We start from the raw sequence: 23599 nt of genomic DNA on the forward strand, positions 1-23599 counted from the left end.
TGTTTCACTTAATGGTTATCCAAGTAATAATTTCTATACAGTGACAACTCAACTCACTGATCGCATCAGTTTTGCTCTATTAAGATAACTGTGGTCTGATGTCAATTTTTCTTCCACAATTACAATCGTTTTGTCAGTGTGTGCACAGAGGAAAGTTGCTACACTATATTGTAACGCATTTTTCCATTCCAAAATCAAAATTGGAAGCTAAATTATTCTTGCAATGCAGTGGTCAGATAAGTCACTAGAGTCTTTGTTGCATGGGGTGAGAGATGTAATGCTAAGGAAGGAGATGGTACCCATGTCCCTTACTTTATTACATAATGTCTGTAAGTGATGCAAAAGTCAATACATCAGCTTTGCGAAATATATTTGCTGTGCTGGCATTTGCTGTGACTCATGATTACCACATTGATCAGTAACTTCACAAAGAAACACTAATGCGGAATTTTTGCATAAATAGTACAACATTCCAAATTTGCTTAAATAAGCTATACAATCCATATATTGGCAGATTTTAATAGAATTTGTTCCAAAACTGTACAGAAACACTTTATAAATTACATACATATTGCTTCACTTGCATAAAAGCTTGTTACTCCTATAAATGAATTCGAGGATCATATGTATGTGTCAAAATTATCAGTATTTTGTTAATATTTTATGAAGCACCAATCACGTAACAAAGCAACTTTACCAATAACTGCTCTATCGCACAAATGTTCTATGAAAACTAGCACACTGATCACAAATTACAGGTGAGAATAAAATGAAAATACTTTGTAAACAAATTAGACACAACCTGTGATTAATATTAAAGCTGCTTAAAGAAAACACAATTTCCTATAAAAACGTAGGTGGACTGACGTTCTTTGCAACTATCCGCAATAATAAATGTAACCTGAATGAATGAAGTAAATTAGAACTGTGTTTATATACTTCAAAGTGGTCTGCACAATCACAATAAGTTACCACGTAATAAATATTTATAATACTGCAAATCAAAAACACACAATTGTGGCTGATCATTGTGCAACAATTCTTATAATATTTACAACTGACAGTAAATTGCTGCCAATGCAAATGAGACAGTGTCTTCAGAGAACGATAAGCCAACTGAATTAAGTTCAGCTGTGGCAGGAAATAAATAACTCAATATATATTTTAAAGCCCTAGCATTACTTCTGTAGTGCAGCTGTTTCCAAACCAGGTTCCTCTTTCTTGCTGAACCCAGACAGCAATTTTTTAATCTCCGCAATTGCCTTACCTGGGTTCAGACCCTGCAACAAAAATCAAATATGATTATGGAAATTCTACTACAAAAATTGCAATTATTTAAGACACGTTTCAATAAATTAAGAAAAAAAGGGAGAAAAAGTGGCAGAGAATGGCTGGATCCATGTGAGCAGATAACACAGGATTAGAGGTGATGGAGGGTTCAGCGTGTGACAGGGGATGGGTCCCATTGGAGTGACAGGCACCAGTAGTAATGTGTTTAGGTGTGGGTGAGTGAGTATGTGGGGGAGGCGGGGGGAGTGGGGAGTGGGCACAATAGAAGAAACGAGCCCCACGTCATGAGAGGCAAAGCGGCAAGGCTGTATCTTTTAGGAGTAACCGCACACTGTGAAACCTTTTCAATAAAGTAGCCAAAATATCCATGTCTATGAAATGAGTTCACTAACACACACATACCTTAGGACATGTCTTCGTGCAGTTCATAATTGTATGGCAACGATAAACAGAGTAGGGATCTCGCAACCTACTCAGACGTTGTTCTGTAGCTTCATCACGAGAATCAATTATCCACCGATATGCCTGCAAGGAACATATTTCACATTTAAAACTAATTAATCATACACATTCTTCAAACAACACAATGCTGGAATCAAACATAATCCCCTAGATATATCCACTAATCAAACAGTGAATTACAAGAAAAAATAAAACAAGACAATATTTTATAATTTGAAAGCTCGTGCTTAAAGAATGGAGGGCTCACACAATAAAATGTCAACTCAAGTTCCAATTAACAAAGAGGGTAGGGCAAGCTTGGAAAACTTCACATTATACAGGGTGTTACAAAGGTAAGGCAAAACTTTAAGGATAAGTCATAGTACAAAGCACAGGCAAATAAGTCATATGGACACAGGTCTGAAATCTCTCCATTTCCATGTTACATTACATTTTCCACAACTCTTCAGTTACTTTTCACTGTTCCCTGAAATGAGAAACATGCTTCTCACAATACTTCCCATCTCTCCCAAATAGGTATTCCAGCATCAACCCAATCTACAGAAAAATCAACAGCCTGGAAGTCTTCTTAGGACATTAATCACAAGAAACAAACAGAATGTAATACAGTAACATGAAAAAGTAATTACATAGTTTTAATGAATTTCACAGATGGGAACACACACTGTTACCCCCTCATCCAAACCTTCAATAGTCAACCCCTTCCTTACTCCTGCTCCAGTACTATGACTTCTATCACGTTAATGTACCCCCCAAGTCCTTTCCTTTTCACCATCCCCCCCCCCCCCCAAATCCCAATCCCCCAGTACATCCTCCCGATGCTGCCCCTAACACTATCTTGTCCCCACCAAGTCCCTGCCCACTCCCAAAGGCAGCACTAGCATCACCTTCCCCCACTCCCACCCCCCATCCCAGCAGATAGCTTCTCCATCAGATGCAGTCAAGCTCCAAAGCCCTGAAACAATGGCCACGCATGTGTCAGTTCTGCTTATGTGAACGTGTGCGCATGTGTTTTCAGACAATGGAAAAGCCAGGTCAGAATATCAACAGCATTAGGGAAAGGATAGATTGCTTGTCAATGCAAAGATGGCACACTGAGTTGCAGACAGGCACAGCAAAATAACTGTTACACATTTAGCTTTTGGCCAAAGCTTTCTTCAGAAAATAACACACATACATTTATGCAAGCAGGCATGCCTTACACACATGACCACTGCCCCAACTGGAACACAACTGTCAAGCTGAACGAAAGCAGAAACTGGAGTAGGTGGGGGAAGAGGAGGGATAGCAGGGTACAGATGGGGGGAGAGAAGAGCACTGCCTGGCAGATCCTGCATTTTGTGCCAAAGGATGGTCTACACTGCTCTTGCCCACATGTTTGCAGTGTCCATTCATCCTGGTGGACAGCTTGCTGGTAGTAATACCAACATAATAAGCTGTGCAATGATTGCAAAAAGCTGGTATATGACTGCTGCTTTCACATGTGGCCTGCTCTCTGTTGGGGTAGGGTAAACCTGGGACAGGACTGGAATAGGCTTCCTTTACCAGGATACAGGTTGGCTGGCAGCTTTTCAAGGAGCTCTTTGCGGTGTGGGGGAGTAGCCATGTATGTGAAAAACGGCATCCCATTTGAGTCAATTGATGTTTCAAAGTACTGCACTGAAAACGTGTTTGAATGTTGTGCAGGTGTGGTTAAATTTAATGGAGCTAAACTTCTAACTGTTGTTACTTATAGATCCCCAGACTCCAATTTCACAACATTTTTGCTAAAGCTAGACGAGGTTCTTGGTTCACTTTATAGGAAATACAAAAAGTTTGTTATATGTGGTGACTTCAATATTAATTGTATAAGTGATTGTGCAAGGAAGAGGATGCTGGTAGACCTCCTTAATTCATATAATCTTATACAAACCGTATTCTTTCCAACGAGAGTGCAAGGGAACAGTAGAACAACCATACACAACATTTTTGTTCATTCCTCATTACTAGAAGGGCATTCTGTTAGCAAAAAGGTGAATGGCCTTTCAGATCATGATGCACAAATTTTAAGTCTAAAAGATTTTTGTGCTGCAACACGTGTTAAATATAGTCATCAGCTGTTTAGGAAAGCTGATCCAGTTGCTGTAGAGACCTTTGTAAACCTTATCAAGGAACAAGAGTGGCAAGATGTTTATAGCGCTGATACAGTAGACGATAAATATAATGCTTTTCTCAAGACTTTTCTCGTGCTCTTTGAAAGTTGCTTTCCGTTAGAACGTTCAAAACAGGGTACTAGCACAAACAGGCAGCCTGCGTGGCTGACTAGAGGGATAAGAATATCTTGTAGAACAAAGTGGCAATTATATCAAAACATTAGAAACAGTCAGAATCTAAATGCAGCAGCCCATTACAAACAGTATTGTAAAGTGCTTAAAAATATTATTAGGAAGGCAAAAAGTTTGTGGTACGCAGATAGAATAGCTAAGTCTCAGGATAAAATTAAAACCATATGGTCAGTCGTAAAGGAAGTGGCTGGTCTGCAGGAGACAGGTCGAGGATATAGAATCAGTGCGTAGTAGGAATGTCCGTGTTACTGATAAGTCGCATATATGTACAGTATTTAATAATCACTTTCTGACTGTAGCAGGTGAACTAAATAGGAACCTAGTCCCAACAGGGAATCATATAGTGCTCCTAGAAAAAAGTGTTCCGAGACTGTTACCTGAAATGCTCCTCCATGATACTGACAAGAGGGAGATTGAGTTAATAATTAAATCACTAAAGACCAAGAACTCTCATGGATATGACGGGGTATCTAGCAGAATACTTAAGTATTGTTCTATGTATGTTAGCCCAGTACTTGGCCTTATCTGTAACTTTTCCTTTAGGAGTGGTCGGTTTCCTGGACGATTAAAGTACTCTGTAGTGAAGCCACTTTATAAAAAGGGAGACAGGGATAATATTGACAATTATAGACCTATTTCTATGCCATCGGTGTTTGCTAAAGTTATCGAGAAGGTTGTATATACAAGGTTACTGGAGCATTTAAATTCACATAATTTGATGTCAATTGTTCAGTTTTGTTTTAGAAATGGTTTAACAACTGAAAATGCTATATTCTCTTTTCTCTGTGAGGTTTTGGACAGATTAAAAAAAAGGTTGCTCCCTGCCGCCGTTGGATAAGCAGCTGAGCAGCAAGTCGTATACCCTTAGCTCACTCATTTGTTACATAGTTTAATTCTTAATTTCTTTGCGTGTTTTTGGTACTTGCATTGTTTAATTCATAAATTTCGGGTGTATTATAGTATTTGAGAGTTGTAGCATCGCGTTTTAGTACCTGAATAGTGTAAATTCGCGTAGTCTCCTTCCGCCGTCGAGCAGTGTGTCAGCAGTGCGCAAGTAGCAGCATTACTGCATTTACTAGGCAATCTTGTATTTTAATAACCGTTAAAATTTGTGTCGATTTGTTTGTGCTCTCTGTAGATTAGTTCAGACGTTCTTTGCACAACAGTTTTTAGCATGGATAGGGACTGCAACTGCTGTGTTCGGATGCAGGCTGAGTTGGCATCCCTTCACTCCCAGCTTCAGACAGTGTTGGCTTCAGTCACACAGCTTGAGGCTGTTGCCAATGGGCATCACTGTGGGGGTCCGGATGGAGGTTTGTCGGGGACGGCCAGCTTGTCCCACGCATCCCCCGATCGGACTACGACTGTGGTTGCCCGGGATACTGCCCGCATTGAGGCTGATCCCTCACCTGTGGTAAAGTGGGAGGTCGTCTCAAGGTGTGGCAGGGGGCGAAAGACATTCCGGAGGGCTGAACAGAAAACCTCTCCAGTTTGTCTGACGAACCGGTTTCAGGCTCTGTCTCAGGCTGATACTGATCTTCGGCCTGACATGGCTGCTTGTCCTGTTTCAGAGGTTGCCCCTCAGTCTGCAAGATCCGGGCAGTCGCAGAGGGTGGGCTTACTGGTAGTTGGGAGCTCCAACGTCAGGCGCATAATGGGGCCCCTTAGGGAAATGGCAGCAAGAGAGGGGAAGAAAACCAATGTGCACTCCGTGTGCATACCGGGGGGAGTCATTCCAGATGTGGAAAGGGTCCTTCCGGATGCCATGAAGGGTACAGGATGCACCCAACTGCAGGTGGTCGCTCATGTCGGCACCAATGATGTGTGTCGCTATGGATCGGAGGAAATCCTCTCTGGCTTCCGGCGGCTATCTGATTTGGTGAAGACTGCCAGTCTCGCTAGCGGGATGAAAGCAGAGCTCACCATCTGCAGCATCGTCAACAGGACTGACTGCGGACCTTTGGTACAGAGCCGAGTGGTGGGTCTGAATCAGAGGCTGAGGCAGTTCTGCGACCGTGTGGGCTGCAGATTCCTCGACTTGCGCCATAGGGTGGTGGGGTTTCGGGTTCCGCTGGATAGGTCAGGAGTCCACTACACGCAACAAGCGGCTACACGGGTAGCAGGGGTTGTGTGGCGTGGGCTGGGCGGTTTTTTAGGTTAGATGGCCTTGGGCACGTACGGAAAGGGCAACAGCCTCAACGGGTGTGGGGCAAAGTCAGGACATGCGGGGACAAAGCTGCAATCGGTATTGTAATTGTCAACTGTCGAAGCTGCGTTGGTAAAGTACCAGAACTTCAAGCACTGATAGAAAGCACCGAAGCTGAAATCGTTATAGGTACAGAAAGCTGGCTTAAGCCAGAGTTAAATTCTGCCGAAATTTTTACAAAGGTACAGACGGTGTTTAGAAAGGATAGATTGCATGCAACCGGTGGTGGAGTGTTCGTCGCTGTTGGTAGTAGTTTATCCTGTAGTGAAGTAGAAGTGGATAGTTCCTCCTTTTACCGACCTCCCGACTCAGCAGCATTAGTGGCAGAACAACTGAGAGAAAATTTGGAATACATTTCACATAAATTTTCTCAGCATGTTATAGTCTTAGGTGGAGATTTCAATTTACCAGATATAGACTGGGACACTCAGATGTTTAGGATGGGTGGTAGGGACAGAGCATCGAGTGACATTATACTGAGTGCACTATCCGAAAATTACCTCGAGCAATTAAACAGAGAACCGACTCGTGGAGATAACATCTTGGACCTACTGATAACAAACAGACCCGAACTTTTCGACTCTGTATGTACAGAACAGGGAATCAGTGATCATAAGGCCGTTGCAGCATTCCTGAATATGGAAGTTAATAGGAATATAAAAAAAAGGGAGGAAGGTTTATCTGTTTAGCAAGAGTAATAGAAGGCAGATTTCAGACTACCTAACAGATCAAAACGAAAATTTCTGTTCCGACACTGACAATGTTGAGTGTTTATGGAAAAAGTTCAAGGCAATCTTAAAATGCGTTTTAGACAGGTACGTGCCGAGTAAAACTGTGAGGGACGGGAAAAACCCACCGTGGTACAACTACAAAGTTAGGAAACTACTGCGAAAGCAAAGAGAGCTCCACTCCAAGTTTAAACGCAGCCAAAACCTCTCCGACAAACAGAAGCTAAATGATGTCAAAGTCAGCGTAAGGAGGGCTATGCGTGAAGCGTTCAGTGAATTCGAAAGTAAAATTCTATGTACCGACTTGACAGAAAATCCTAGGAAGTTCTGGTCTTACGTTAAATCAGTAAGTGGCTCGAAACAGCATATCCAGACACTACGGGATGATGATGGCATTGAAACAGAGGATGACACGCGTAAAGCTGAAATACTAAACACCTTTTTCCAAAGCTGTTTCACAGAGGAAGACCGCACTGCAGTTCCTTCTCTAAATCCTCGCACAAACAAAAAAATGGCTGACATCGAAATAAGTGTCCAAGGAATAGAAAAGCAACTGGAATCACTCAACAGAGGAAAGTCCACTGGACCTGACGGGATACCAATTCGATTCTACACAGAGTACGCGAAAGAACTTGCCCCCCTTCTAACAGCCGTGTACCGCAAGTCTCTAGAGGAACGGAGGGTTCCAAATGATTGGAAAAGAGCACAGATAGTCCCAGTCTTCAAGAAGGGTCATCGAGCAGATGCGCAAAACTATAGACCTATATCTCTGACGTCGATCTGTTGTAGAATTTTAGAACATGTTTTTTGCTCGAGTATCATGTCGTTTTTGGAAACCCAGAATCTACTATGTAGGAATCAACATGGATTCCGGAAACAGCGATCGTGTGAGACCCAACTCGCTTTATTTGTTCATGAGACCCAGAAAATATTAGATACAGGCTCCCAGGTAGATGCTATTTTTCTTGACTTCCGGAAGGCGTTCGATACAGTTCCGCACTGTCGCCTGATAAACAAAGTAAGAGCCTACGGAATATCAGACCAGCTGTGTGGCTGGATTGAAGGGTTTTTAGCAAACAGAACACAGCATGTTGTTATCAATGGAGAGACGTCTACAGACGTTAAAGTAACCTCTGGCGTGCCACAGGGGAGTATTATGGGACCATTGCTTTTCACAATATATATAAATGACCTAGTAGATAGTGTCGGAAGTTCCATGCGGCTTTTCGCAGATGATGCTGTAGTATACAGAGAAGTTGCAGCATTAGAAAATTGTAGCGAAATGCAGGAAGATCTGCAGCGGATAGGCACTTGGTGCAGGGAGTGGCAACTGACCCTTAACATAGACAAATGTAATGTATTGCGAATACATAGAAAGAAGGATCCTTTATTGTATGATTATATGATAGCGGAACAAACAATGGTAGCAGTTACTTCTGTAAAATATCTGGGAGTATGCGTGCGGAACGATTTGAAGTGGAATGATCATATAAAATTAATTGTTGGTAAGGCGGGTACCAGGTTGAGATTCATTGGGAGAGTGCTTAGAAAATGTAGTCCATCAACAAAGGAGGTGGCTTACAAAACACTTGTTCGACCTATACTTGAGTATTGCTCATCAGTGTGGGATCCGTACCAGATCGGTCTGACGGAGGAGATAGAGAAGATCCAAAGAAGAGCGGCGCGTTTCGTCACAGGGTTATTTGGGAACCGTGATAGCGTTACGGAGATGTTTAGCAAACTCAAGTGGCAGACTCTGCAAGAGGGGCGCTCTGCATCGCGGTGTAGCTTGCTCGCCAGGTTTCAAGAGGGTGCGTTTCTGGATGAGGTATGGAATACATTGCTTCCCCCTACTTATACCTCCCGAGGAGATCACGAATGTAAAATTAGAGAAATTAGAGCGCGCACGGAGGCTTTCAGACAGTCATTCTTCCCGCGAACCATACGCGACTGGAACAGGAAAGGGAGGTAATGACAGTGCCACGTAAAGTGCCCTCCGCCACACACCGTTGGGTGGCTTGCGGAGTATAAATGTAGATGTAGATGTAGGTGTTTTCTTTGATTTAACGAAGACTTTTGACTGTGTTGACCACAAAATATTACTGCAGAAGTTGGACCATTATGGAGTAAGGGGAGTAGCTTACAATTGGTTAGCCTCTCACTTTAAGAACAGAAAGCATAAGATAATTCTCCGCAATATTGAGAGTGGTAGTGATGTTCTGTCCCAATGGGGCACTGTTAAGTGGGACGTTCCCCAAGGGTCGGTGCTGGGGCCACTGCTGTTTCTTATTTATATAAATGATATACCTTCTAGTATTACAGGTGATTCAAAAATATTTCTGTTTGCTGATGACACCAGCTTGATAGTGAAGGATCTTGTGTGTAATATTGAAACAGGAACAAATAATGTAGTTCATGAAATAAGTTCGTGGCTTGTGGAAAATAATTTGACGCTAAATCACAGTAAGACTCAGTTTTTACAGTTTCTAACTCACAATTCAACAAGAACTGATATTTTGATCAGACAGAATGGGCATATTATAAGCGAGACGGAACAGTTCAAGTTCCTAGGCGTTCGGATAGATAGTAAGCTGTTGTGGAAAGCCCATTTCCAGGATCTTGTTCAGAAACTAAATGCTGCTTTATTTACCATTAGAACAGTATCTGAAATAAGTGACCGTTCAACACGAAAAGTAGTCTACTTCGCATATTTTCATACGCTTATGTCGTATGGTATTATTTTTTGGGGTAATTCTTCTGATTCAAAAAGGGTATTTTTGGCTCAAAAACTGGCTGTTCGAGCTATATGTAGCGAAGTTCGAGAACCTCTTGTCGACCCCTATTCAATAGTCTGGGAATTCTGACATTGCCCTCACAGTATATATTTTCTTTAATGTCGTTTGTTGTTAGCAATATTGGCCTATTCCCAAGAGTTAGCAGCTTTCACTCAGTTAATACTAGGCAGAAATCCAATCTGCATGTTGAATGCACTTCCTTGACACTTGTGCAGAAAGGAGTGCAGTATTCTGCTGCATCCATTTTCAATAAGCTACCACAAGAACTCAAAAATCTTAGCAGTAGCCCAAACTCTTAAGTCTAAACTGAAGAGTTTCCTCATGGCTCACCACTCCTATTCTGTCGAGGAGCTCCTGGAAGAGCTAAAAAATTAAGCAAATTCCAGTGTTACATTGTTGATTTTCTTTATTTAAACTTACGACTTGTCACCTGAATATGTTTTTTTATATTTCATTTTATCTGTTTCTAATATCGTGTTATAATTTCATGTACTGATTCGTTCCATGACCATGGAGACTTATCCTTAATTTGGTCCCACGGAACAATAAATAAATAAATAAAAAATAAATAGGAAGTGCTGCGTTGCTGGATTGGGTAGGTCTTGCAACTGGGTCTTCCAAAGGTATACAATCCCTGTGGCAAGGGATTGGGAGTGACAATATGATGGACTATGACATGGCGGAGATTGGGTGGACAACAGAACACCATTTTAGGAGGGATGAGAAGCATCTTATTAGGATGTCCCGCATTTCAGGGTGCGATGGTAGGTAATCAAAGCCCTGACAAAGGATGTGGTTCAGTTGGTTCCAGTCCAGGATCATGTTGGGTGATGGAAGGGGGGCACTCCCTTGCAGCTGGTTCTTGGGGGTCGTGGGGAGTGATGGGAGGACTGAGGGTATGTTGAAAAATGGTATGGGAAATCTGCTTGCAGACTACATCTGAGGGGCAGCGCGTTTGCGGAGGCCTTTGGCATACTGGGAAAGAAAGTTCCTGTCACTGCAGATATGCCATCTCCAGATGGCCAGGCTGTATGGAAACTATTTTTGTGTAGATGGGACAACAGCTGTCAAAATACAGGTACTGTTGGTGGTTGGATGGTTTAATGTGGATGAAGGTGTGGAGGGAGCATCAGAGAGGAGGAGGTCTACATCCATGAAGGTGGTGTGCTGGGTTGAGGAGAAGCAGATAGGAGAGAAGATTTGATGTTGCAAAGGAATGACGACAAGATGTCTTGGTCCTGAGTCCACATAAAGAAGATATCATCAATGAACCTGAACCAAATCAGGGGTTTGGGGTTGTGGCAGATTAGGAAGGTTTCCTCTACATGGCCAATAAACATGTCGGCATCAGTGGGGCACATGAATGCTCATGGTAGTGCCACAGATTTGTACATATACCTTCCCTTCGACGGAGAAGTAGTTGTGTGTTGACCATGGGCATGAGGGAGGGATGTTGGTGTGTAGGGAAGTGGCATCAACAGTGATGAGTAGGGACCCAGGATACGCGATGTCACACAAATATCACATATGATGGACAGAAGATTAACTCCAGTTACCTGAGTATTGCAGAAGAGAATTTTGAAGTTATGACAATAATGTCTTTTGAAAAACATTTAGATGTACAGTTTCACAGCCTGTTTTTCTTTTCTCACACATCCAGAAACGAATAACAACTACAATATGAAATTGGTAGACCAACAGTCTTTTTATGTGCTTGCCTGCCACTCAATGCTTCGCCTACTTGGCAAGCAGTAGACTAATTCATATTGTTATTTTTTTATTTAAAAGATTAATTTATCAGTTTTTTCCATAACATAAATAAATATAATATAACTGATGGACATATTTTCATTTTCAAAATAATATTATAAAGGAGACAAGAAAAAAATAAGGAACATACATTAAAACTAAACTGTAAAAAAAAAAGCCAAAATTGGCAAAATATAGCATCCAAATTGATAAAATAGTGCTGAAATTGACAACAAAAAATAGAGGCAAAATTGGCATGATACAGCACTGATATTTGCAATAAAATAAAATTATGTTTTCCTGTCCCCTACAAATTACCAATTACACTATATCTGCTACCAAGACATAATTATTCCAGTAAGCTATGCACAAAGGTGATAAACAAAACAAGGAACTGGCTTTAGCGTACAGAATGTTATTAACAGCTTCGAAGAAGTACCACAAATTTTACAGTGGCTTCACCACTAGCCATACTGCAAGTTTTAAAAATGACCGGTGTGAAACTGCAAGTGCTCTCAAGGCTATTTTTCCTCAGGTGATTTAAAAAAGCTTAAATCTTCCAGAGTTAGCTGTCGAAGCCCAGCGGCTTGCTCTCACTGACACCACAGACATAACCATCATCATCTGTTAATTAAATTGTTCCACTTCTCACAAGGGAACCTCCCCATCGCACCCCCTCAGGTTTAGTTATAAGTTGGCACAGTGGATAGGCCTTGAAAAACTGAACACAGATCAATCGAGAAAACAGGAAGAAGTTGTATGTAACTATGAAAAAAATTAGTAAAATATACAAACTGTGTATTCCATGCGAAGATAGGCAACATCAAGGACAGTGAGAGTCAAGGAGGGCCGTGGTCCCGTGGTTAGCGAGAGCAGCTACGGAACGAGAGGTCCTAGGTTCAAGTCCTCTCTCGAGTGAAAAGTTTAATTTTTTTATTTTCAGTTTATGTGACAAACTCTTATGGTTTCATCACTTTTTTGGGAGTGATTATCACATCCACAAGGAAACCTAAATCGGGCAAGGTAGAAGAATCTTTTTACCCATTCGCTAAGTGTACAAGTTAGGTGGGTCGACAACATATTCCTGACATGTGACGCACATGCCGTCACCAGTGTCGTATAGAATATATCAGACGTGTTTTCCTGTGGAGGAATCGGTTGACCTATGACCTTGCAATCAAATGTTCTCGGTTCCCATTGGAGAGGCACGTCCTTTCGTCTACTAATCGCACGGTTTTGCGGTGCGGTTGCAAAACACAGACACCAAACTTATTACAGTGAACAGAGACGTCAATGAACGAACGGATAGATCATAACTTTGCGAAAATAAAGAAAGTAAAATTTTCAGTCGAGGGAAGACTCGAACCCAGGACCTCTGGTTCCACAACTACTCACGCTAACCAAGTGACCACGGCGCTTCCACGCTTACATTTTCCTTGATGTTGCCTATGTCGCGCATGGACTACTCAGTTTGTATATTTTATTAATTTTTTCATAGTTCCACACAACTTCTTCCTATTTTCTCGATTGATCTGTGTTCAGTTTTTCAAGGCCTATCCACTGTGCCAACTTATAACTAAATCTGAGGGGGGTGCGATGGGGAGGTTCCCTTGTCAGGACATAATCTGCCAAATATTAAAATCTCAAAAACTGTGTATATGATATCTGACAACAGAAATCAGAAACATATTTTAAATAGATTTTTTTCAAAACCAAGTACTCAGTGTTTAAAAATGCTATCAAACAGAACACAAAATTTACAGTTCTATTGTAAGTTACTTTTTCCATTTTCTGAACAACACACTTTTTCCAATCGTAAAAGGTTTATTTAAAAACGAATCCAGCAGTGCAGCAATTGCTCTCTTCCTTGATAGGATGGTAAGTAGTATGTAAAAATTGAATGTGTCATAGGTGTATACTTTATCTTTGAAAAGCTTTCGATTGCCAGTGCTGTAATATCAGACAAATTACGGAGGATTTGAATTACATCCAGTGCCTATGACTAGATAATGTATTACATAGCTTCTTAGGACAGTACACATAGAGCAGAAAGTGCTAATACTAAATATAGTGTGCCTCAAGATTCTGTATGAAACCACTCATCTCTTGCATCCATGAATTATTCATCAAAACTGTACTGAAAATGCTACATATTGACGATAATCTGTCCATAAAAGTGAAGCCTATGAAGACTTAGAGATCTACTGCAACAGTGTTGTACATGAAATAGTGCAGTAGGCCAATGAAAGAAAAATACGAGTTAGTAATAGAATAGAAAAATACAAAATGATAGAGGTGAGGAAATACACAACAGTAGTGAAAATGTAAAGTAGTAACTGAACGTAAAATTTCTTGCAGATAGCCACAAACAGAATCTTAAGTAAATTCTTAGGAGGTGAAACTTATTGAAGAGCACACATGCAATAAGTATGTTATGCAAACATTATAAAGACACTGTTCGGCTGCATATCAATCATTTTCCCAATTACAAATTATGGAATAAAAATATGGTGTACAGCAACAGTTAACTAAAACAGGAAAGCAGTCGTGCAGGAAAGATCTGGGAGACTCATCATCTGTGGGTTGGACCTATAAAATCTTAGCCCCAGTTTATTCATAAGAAGTGGTATTTCAACTGTATTTTTTGTTCAGAATGCTGCGTCTACTTCACACACCAATGCACACAAACCCAAAGACCAAAGAGCATTTTAATGACCATAAGACATTACTGCATCATAAGAGTTCACTGCAGTGCTCAGTGCTGCTGTAACTCTTCCGCACTTAAGATGAATGTTTACCTTAAAAACTACTTTTAAACAATATTTCTCTATTACTCCAATATTGCCTGTAGATAGCTCATTACACCCTGTGATAAAGGAAAATGTACAATGTTGGAGGTCCTTCAAACAGTTATATAACCACCAATTGTTGAATCTTGCCTGAACAAATTAAATTTATGAATAGTAATAATCTGAATACCTGTAGTGACTCACTCTTATGTTTGATGGCAAATATGGTCAAATCACTACAAACAGTATTACTGCAAGTGTAAACTTATACTAGGAAAGAAATGGAAGTGTTTGCTGAATTTAAGAATAGTGATTTCAAATTCCCTGGTTCATCTATCAGAAAAAACTTTGCTGCTAAATAAATTTACTGTTTCCAATACCTGCATTAGGACAGCTGGACCAAGGTATTTATCACCATTCCACCAGTATGAGGGGCATGATGTGCTGCAGCAAGCACAAAGAATGCATTCATAGAGACCATCCTGTAACAAAAGAAAGCATTCCAATAAGCATCAGCAAGTTAACAACATTCAATTAAATCCAAAGTTCAAGGTAATGTCAACACACTGTCTCTGAATGAAAATGGCTGCTTTATCACTACATTAATGTTACATGATAAAATGATTTATCCAAATGGTGTTAGGTTAACAAATCATGTGTTGGAAAAGAAGAAAATTACTCCCACAAAAGTCACTCACACGAAAGTCTCCAAGGTTTCTCTATTTTCTAACTGTGCCTGAATTTATCTTCGAGTCTGTAATATTTACAAAGAAAAGTGAGTTAAATATGGAGTGACTATTGAACGGCTTCCTACTGAAATTAGAAATGGCTGAACCAATCAAAAAGCAGGATGACATGCTTTGAATATGGGGTAATGTTTCCGACCCAAGTACAGACAAGCTACACCAGAGATAAAAATTTTGTATTAACATATGTTGTGATCAATTCAAAACTTAACTGACATTCATACACTACGCTGAAGCAAGAGAGTGCCTGAAGTTGATTTAATGGCACCACAGATAACCTAAAATTATGAATTTAAAAGTACTGGTTTTGATTCTCAGTCCATCCTAGGATTTTTACCTCACTTTCCACTTCTTTAACCTCTGGTAATGTTTCTTAATTTGAAAAACACCAAGTTACACTGTGGTTCAGAATCCATGTTTCACTGTAGATCTCCCTATAACTGGCCAAACAAGTCAGTGCAAAGATTGTAGGAACTTAATGGCAAACCACAACCAATAGTATCATGCCTAGTTAAGCACTATGATGTTCAACCCAATCTTCAGGTTGATAATAGCTTTACTTTTACGGTCAAATAAACTAAGTTGTGGCCAAAGCAGGCGTCCATCCATTCTGTGCAAGAGTGTTACGAAACTGTCCAATGTCCACAAAGCAGTTCAACAACAAAACATTTGTGCAACCATTCAAACCATTAACAACACAACAAACTAACAGTTTCAAAACCTAAAATAAATTGGTAGCCAATAACTAATGACACTGACACAATATAGTGCCAAGACAACAAAAAACAAACTCCCACAACCTCACGTAACATGCAGCACTTGGGCCAATATCACACTAACAATTTAGAAACAAACATCACACACTAGAGCGTGCCACCAGGTACTCCAACATGCTCTTTGCAAACACAATTTGTGAAGGCCCCCATAAATAATCAAACATTTTGTCAAACTTAACTATGCTTGACAAATATTTGATGTGTACAGTGCTGTTTGATACATTTGTCAAGCACAGATCGTCTTTTACGTGCTTGCCAGAAACTGTGACGATATTTGTGACGCAGTCTCCCACCACCTCCCAAGTCCCACAGTCCGGCCACAGGGGAGCATTCCCCTCATAACTCAGTACCACCCAGTACTGGAGTAACTGAATTACATTCTCTGCCAGTATTTCGACTACCTTTTGTCATGCCATGAAATGAGAAACATCTTGCCGACTATCCTTCCCAGCCCTCCCACAGTGGTATTCCGCCGTCCACCGAACCTACACAATATACTCGCGTCCATCCTTACACAACGCCTGCTCCCAACCCCTTACCTCATGGCTCATACCCCTGTAATTGACCTAGATGCAAGACCTGTCCCCCATACATCCTCCCACCACCACTTACTCCAGTACGGTCACAAACATCACCTATCCCATTAAAGGCAGGGCTAACTGTGAAATCAGCCATGTGATCTACAAGCTAAGCTGCAACCATTGTGCTGCATTCTATGTGGGCATGACAACCAACAAGCTGTCTGCCCACATGAATGGCCACTGACAAACTGTGGCCAAGAAACAAGGCGACCACCCTGCTGCTGAACATGCTGCCAAACAGGACATCCTTCATTTCAATGACTGCTTCACAGCCTGTGTCATACAAATCACTCCCACCAACACAAGCTTTTCTGAATTGCACAGGTGGGAACTCTCCCTGTATTATATCCTACATTCCTGAACCCTCCTGGCCTCAAGCTTCATTAGTCACTGTCCTCACCCATCCAACCCCTTCCCTGTTCCCATTCCAACACTACACTACACAGCTGTCAATCCACCATCACACTCAGTCTTTTTACTTCTCTCCTTTATTGCTACTCCTGCCTCCCCTCTCGACCTCTCCCCAGCCCTCCATCTAACCTGCAACACTTCACTGTCTGCCACCCCACTATACTATCCCCCCCCCCCCCACCCCCCAGCTTCCTCCTTGCCCTTACCCAGTCGCCACTCCCATCATGCACAGGTGCTGCTGCTCACAGTGTGGTTTCACGCAGACACATCTATTGTTGACGAAGGCCTTAATGACTGAAAGCTTTATTTGTGACAGTCCTTTTGTTGTGCGTATCTATGATCCATCATCTCTTGCTACATGGTGAGTAACAATTTTCCTTTTCATAACATTGTTTAGTGAAAATTTGTTTCATTACAATTTATCTTATTATATCATGAGTCTTCACAACCATGGAAACTGTGGTCAAGTATAAAGACGAAATAACACTGACAATTACCAAAAAGGTAGAGGTATAGCATCTTTCCCAGCCATATATTACACATGAAAACATTACAAAAAAAAAAAATCAATATTTTAAGTATATAGTCACAAAAAGCAGAACTGAAACAAAATAGATGAAATCGAAGTTCTCTGGTTCTTCCACAGATGGTGTGGGCTATATATTCCTATGTAGTGATATTTTAATCAACAGTCTTAGTGTAATAAGTAGAAAAGAATGAATTTTCGCATACTTGTGTCTTCTTTTTCAATATTCGGGAGAGTGGGGGGGGGGGGGATAATAAAAAAGTTATTGAACTTACACTGTCCACCCACAGAAAGTTGATGTAATTACCAGGTTTGAATGTAACATTTCCTTAATAAGTTTCCAATTGCATATTTCTCTCTCATTTTAAACCATTCCCTGGACCAGCGTCTTGTTTTCTTCTTCTCTAAACACAGTGCCAGAGTCAGTGTTGTTGCTTTTGTGGTCTTCAGTCCAAAAAGTGGTTTGATGCATCTCTACATGCTACTACGAATGCTTTACCTGCATTTGTAGCCATTCTCACTAGTATCAAAGCTTCTGCTTCAAAAGCATGCTTAAATTTACAAGCGTTTTTGGTACGTGTACGGATATGTCCGACACATCCATGGTGAGATAAGAGTGAACTCAACAGACAAGTTTACTTCTTTAGTAGACTCTTCACAAGTTTTAAAAAATTTCATTGTCCATTTGAAGAAAGTTGATGTAATCATCAGGTTCTAAGGGTAATATTCCCTTTAGCAGATATTCATGAGCAAACATCTCATTTTAAGCCATTCCTTGAACCAGAGTCGTCTTCTTCTTCTTCTTCTTCTTCTTCTTCTTCTTCTTCTTCTTACACAGTGATAAAGTCAATGGCAGAACTGGTCTGTCCGCATTTGTGGCTATTGTCACTACTATCACAATAGTTACAGAGACAGACAGCATCTGCTTCAAATTTGGAAATTTATGTTAAGTTCTATGGGACCAAACTGCTGAGGTCATTGGTCCCTAGGCTTACACAACATTTAATCTAACTTACACTAACTTACGCTAAGGACAACACACATGCCCATGCCCAAGGGAGGACTCAAACCTCAGACAAGGGGCATCTGCTTCAAAGTGAGGTTAAACTGACAAATGATGTTTGAACATGTACAGGCTTGTTTGGCAAATTCTTGGCTAGATAAGGGCAATTTTGTCAAACAAGTTTGATCATTGATGTTAACATGTCATGCCTCAATGACGTCATACAAAATAACACAGTTACGTCACAGGTCAAAGCAAATGGGTGGAATTGGACCCTTTCACTGACCCAGATTAAAAATAGAAGGAAAATTCTGCTGGGCAAGTATAAATACAGGAACTACTTAACTTTCATAATTACTGGTGTGTGGAAAAGTGTTACTGTTACAAATCACAACATTCAGCAGATCAATGGAAAACTTTAAAAGGTGACTGAAATTATTTTAAGAGAACTAAGAAAGCTAACATGGTCTCCCTTAAATGAACTCCAAAGCATACATGCACATAAATATTATACAAAATATATATAACAGTATATTTTAACCACACTGTATAACACTCACCAGCTTCTGTCTATCTTCCACAGACTGCAGGTAAGAATGGCTCCCAGCAAGAGGTTCATTTTTCCGCTGCAGCCAAGGCTGAATTTCACGGTACTGCTTGTAAAAGTTATTCATATCGGGAACTAGATCCTTTATTACGTACATATGCGGCAGAGGATATATTTTAACTGGCTTGTTTAGATTGGTGTCAATTTTGCTGCAAAAGGACATTTACATGCTGTGAAATTTGTTTTTCAGCAACTATATGATCATTAGTAGACTAATGTTACAGAATCCAAATACATCTAATAGCATGAAGTTTCCAGGATTTCAAGAGACATTAAAATGAAATCATGTTTGAATCCTTTGGGAAGGAGTTGGGCCCAGAGACTGTATGTATTTGATGTGGTAAAGGGTACAGCAATTAGTCTCAAATAATCATTACATATCCAGATTTCGGTAACTCAGTGGTCATCTTCAGCGCTAAAAGACATATAGAACCATTTACAATAAGGTGACACACATGCCTTATTAAGTGTATAATTGTATAAGCATTAAATATGAGTCAATCATCAAATACATACCAGTAGATGTAAGTGGAAACATTCAAACAGCATGTATGCATTTAGTCACAACTGAAGTAATCATATTGAAGGCTGAGTTCACAGTGAGGGCACTGGTTACAGTTGCAACATAACTGGCTTCAGTGTACGTCATACCGATCTACAGTGAGCTCTTTACATAGATGATGTGTTGACAACATGTACAGGGTGTTTAAAAATGACCGGTATATTTGAACCGGCAATAAAAACTAAATGAGCAGCGATAGAAATACACCGTTTGTTGCAATATGCTTGGGACAACACTACATTTTCAGGCGGACAAACTTTCGAAATTACAGTAGTTACAATTTTCAACAACAGATGGTGCTGCAAATGATGTGAAAGATATAGAAGACAACGCAGTCTGTGGGTGCGCCATTCTGTACGTCGTCTTTCTGCTGTAAGCGTGTGCTGTTCACAACGTGCAAGTGTGCTGTGGACAACATGGTTTATTCCTTAGAACAGAGGAGTTTTCTGGTGTTGGAATTCCACCGCCTAGAACACAGTGCTGTTGCAACAAGACGAAGTTTTCAACGGAGGTTTAATGTAACCAAAGGACCAAAAAGCGATACAATAAAGGATCTGTTTGAAAAATTTCAACGGACCGGGAACGTGACGGATGAACGTGCTGGAAAGGTAGGGCAACCGCGTACGGCAACCACAGAGGGCAACGCGCAGCTAGTGCAGCAGGTGATCCAACAGCGGCCTCGGGTTTCCGTTCGCTGTGTTGCAGCTGCAGTCCAAATGACGTCAACGTCCACGTATCATCTCATGCGCCAGAGTTTACACCTCTATCCACACAAAATTCAAACGCGGCAACCCCTCAGCGCCGCTACAATTGCTGCACGAGAGACATTCGCTAACGACATAGTGCACAGGATTGATGACGGCGATATGCATGTGGGCAGCATTTGGTTTACTGACGAAGCTTAGTTTTACCTGGACGGCTTCGTCAATAAACAGAACTGGCGCATATAGGGAACCGAAAAGCCCCATGTTGCAGTCCCATCGTCCCTGCATCCTCAAAAAGTACTGGTCTGGGCCGCCATTTCTTCCAAAGGAATCATTGGCCCATTTTTCAGATCCGAAACGATTACTGCATCACGCTATCTGGACATTCTTCGTGAATTTGTGGTGGTACAAACTGCCTTAGACGACACTGCAAACACCTCGTGGTTTATGCAAGATGGTGCCCGGCCACATCGCACGGCCGGCGTCTTTAATTTCCTGAATGAATATTTCTATGACCGTGTGATTGCTTTGGGCTATCCGAAACATACAGGAGGCGGCGTGGATTGGCCTCCCTATTCGCCAGACAAGAACCCCTGTGACTTCTTTCTGTGGGGACACTTGAAAGACCAGGTGTACCGCCAGAATCCAGAAACAATTGAACAGCTGAAGCAGTACATCTCATCTGCATGTGAAGCCATTCCGCCAGACACGTTGTCAAAGGTTTTGGGTAATTTCATTCAGAGACTACGCCATATTATTGCTACGCATGGTGGATATGTGGAAAATATCGTACTATAGAGTTTCCCAGACCGCAGCGCCATCTGTTGTTGACAATTGTAACTACTGTAATTTCGAAAGTTTGTCTGCCTGAAAATGTACTGTTGTCCCAAGCATACTGCAACGAACGGTGTATTTCTATCGCTGCTTGTTTAGTTTTTATTACCGTTTCAAATATACTGGTCATTTTTGAAACACCCTGTATTAACTTTATTTTATAGTTAGTATGTTTTATTATTTTATGCCTTTTAAGACTTATAGACACGAAACGTGATTGTAACTAAGAACAGTGACTAACGTTTTACAGTTGCTCATAGTGGTAGTTGTGCGAACTAACCAGTGGCATCTATTATTGCTGCACAATTTACAACTGAACATAGCTTAAAATATCTTCTTCAAAATAGCTCAGTTAATGACATTTTTACTAGAACTGTGTTACGTACTAAGCACAGCTGAAGGAACTGGAACAGACAAAACATACAGACAAGAAATCTTTCTACTTTAACATGATGTGTCTCAGTAGTTTCACATACAGATACTTTATAGCATACACAGTTCAGTGTTAAAACTAACAAACTTTCATGTGGTTAATCCGTTATAATTGTCTCCAGAAACTTTGCACTGATATGCGAACTAGGTCATTATTGTCTGATCAGCACACCTGTGTTCGCTGTCCACTTTGAAAGTGGACACAGTGCAACACTTTTGTCCGCACATATGACGATGCTCCATCCATGCAAGAAGAGAAGGTGTATGGAAATGTTGGAGGAGTCTGCAATCTTTTTGCCAGCAGGCATCGTCTTGTAGGGCACTGCTTAATGAGCAGGAGGTCACGAGACGCTTCCAATTTTGCAAACTATTTAAAAACCATTGGAATTTAGCTAATATGGGCTGGACCCAACAGACACACTGATCTAACAATAATGATATAGTTATGATCACACTCCTAGATCACATATGAGTAGATAGTTACTGAAGACAAATATAACGTATATCCCTTATTATTGCATCATGTAACTGAAAGTTTATTAGTTTTAGTTTATTATAATGTATTTTCATGTGAAACTTGTGAGAGAGGTCATGTTAAAGCAGGAAGATTCCTGGTTCTTTTGACATGCCACAGCTGGAATAACAACTTGTAACATCACTCTTATATGTTCCAATTCTTTCAACTGTGCTTAGTATGTAACAAGATTTCAATAAAAAATTCGTATTTTGAACAAGATTGTTTCTATTTTTTAAACTATGTTCAATTTTAAAGTGAATAAGAGATGCCACTGGGTACTTTACGAAAGTAACATGTATATCTGTAAAGTATTAGTCACTGTTTTACATCCATAAAGTATAAAATAATAAAAAATGTAAATTGTAAAATACAGTTAATACATGCTGATAATGCATTACACATCTAAAGAAGGCACATTAGATTTGTGTTGTACTGTAAACAGTGACCACACAGTACACTCAACCTCCAATATGATTACTCCAGTTGGAACTATGTGAATATATGTGGTTTTAATGTTTCACTTACATTTACTGGTATGTACTGGGTCATTCCATGTCAAGGGGACCAGGGGTCCTCACTCAACCATCTCCACATCTAATGAAATTTGGTGTGAACGTCCTATAAGGTCTTTGAAGCTTATATACCAAATTTATGTTCAGTATCTTCAACTGTTGAATTTTTAGGGGCTTTTAAAGAAAGGCTACTCATCTTCGCATCACATACAAAGGTGCAAATGTGCCAAGTTTACTAGGTTTTATTTTAAAAGTTGTAGCACACATTTGGTCACTTGTTTTAATATACACAGACAACTTATTATGTTTAACCACATCATGGCAAAAATTTGGGATTTAGCCACACCTAAATATAGCTAAAAGCTTCTAAGGTGGCTAAAAAATTCGTTGTGCTACTTGACTGGCCACTGCTGCTTTTCAAATGAAATTTCAGAGGGTTATTCCTACCTATGTCTATTTATGAATCAAATTTAACTAACATTGGATGCCTAGAAGAAACAATATGCCTCTACAAAGTAGGCCAAAATTTTCTACGTGCAAACTTTGGGGTATTTTTGGGGGACAATATCTCAACTGTGTCTTTTTCAATCCTCTTTTTCTTGCCACAGCTTGAAAGAACATGCCTTAAGCTTCCAAAGCCATACTGTTTAATTTATGGATCTAGCATACTGATGGGTAAGAATCCATTTCAAATGCTCTTATTTTAGCACTTCAAGAAGACTGAAAAGTAAAACATTTTGATCATTAAGTCCCACAATTGTTTTTTTTGTATACAAATTAGTTTCAAACATTAACACTGCTATAAAACAAACATAATACCCAACACAGCAAATTTGCAAAACAAAAACACTAAAGAGTTCCATTTTTGGTTAACTAGTTCTACAATTTTGTAAAGGACAGATTGAGGAAAACTGTGTTGTCTTCCAGATGATGATGGTGACTGTGCTTCAAAAGTCATGAAAATATGTTGCTCATGAATCCAGCAGGTGTCTTTAGTAGCTGGCCTGTGGAGAGAACGAACAGAACCATGTGCGTGCATGAGGAC

At 40.4% G+C, this 23599-nt stretch overlaps 1 protein-coding gene across 1 annotated transcript in view; it reads right to left on the bottom strand.

The window, feature by feature from the left end:
* Positions 1-289: 289 nt before the first annotated feature.
* The window catches only part of LOC124802896 (succinate dehydrogenase [ubiquinone] iron-sulfur subunit, mitochondrial), a 35775-nt gene continuing 12465 nt past the window's right edge, over positions 290-23599 (bottom strand). The window contains exons 4-7 of the mRNA XM_047263958.1: positions 18947-19142; positions 14724-14825; positions 1693-1815; positions 290-1280 (exon numbers count right to left, since the gene is read on the bottom strand). Of these exons, the coding sequence (XP_047119914.1) occupies positions 1179-1280; positions 1693-1815; positions 14724-14825; positions 18947-19142 (523 nt within the window). The 3' untranslated portion in view covers positions 290-1178. The remainder of the gene's footprint in view (positions 1281-1692; positions 1816-14723; positions 14826-18946; positions 19143-23599) is intronic.

Source organism: Schistocerca piceifrons, chromosome 6, assembly GCF_021461385.2.
Source record: "Schistocerca piceifrons isolate TAMUIC-IGC-003096 chromosome 6, iqSchPice1.1, whole genome shotgun sequence".
Lineage (NCBI taxonomy): Eukaryota > Metazoa > Arthropoda > Insecta > Orthoptera > Acrididae > Schistocerca > Schistocerca piceifrons.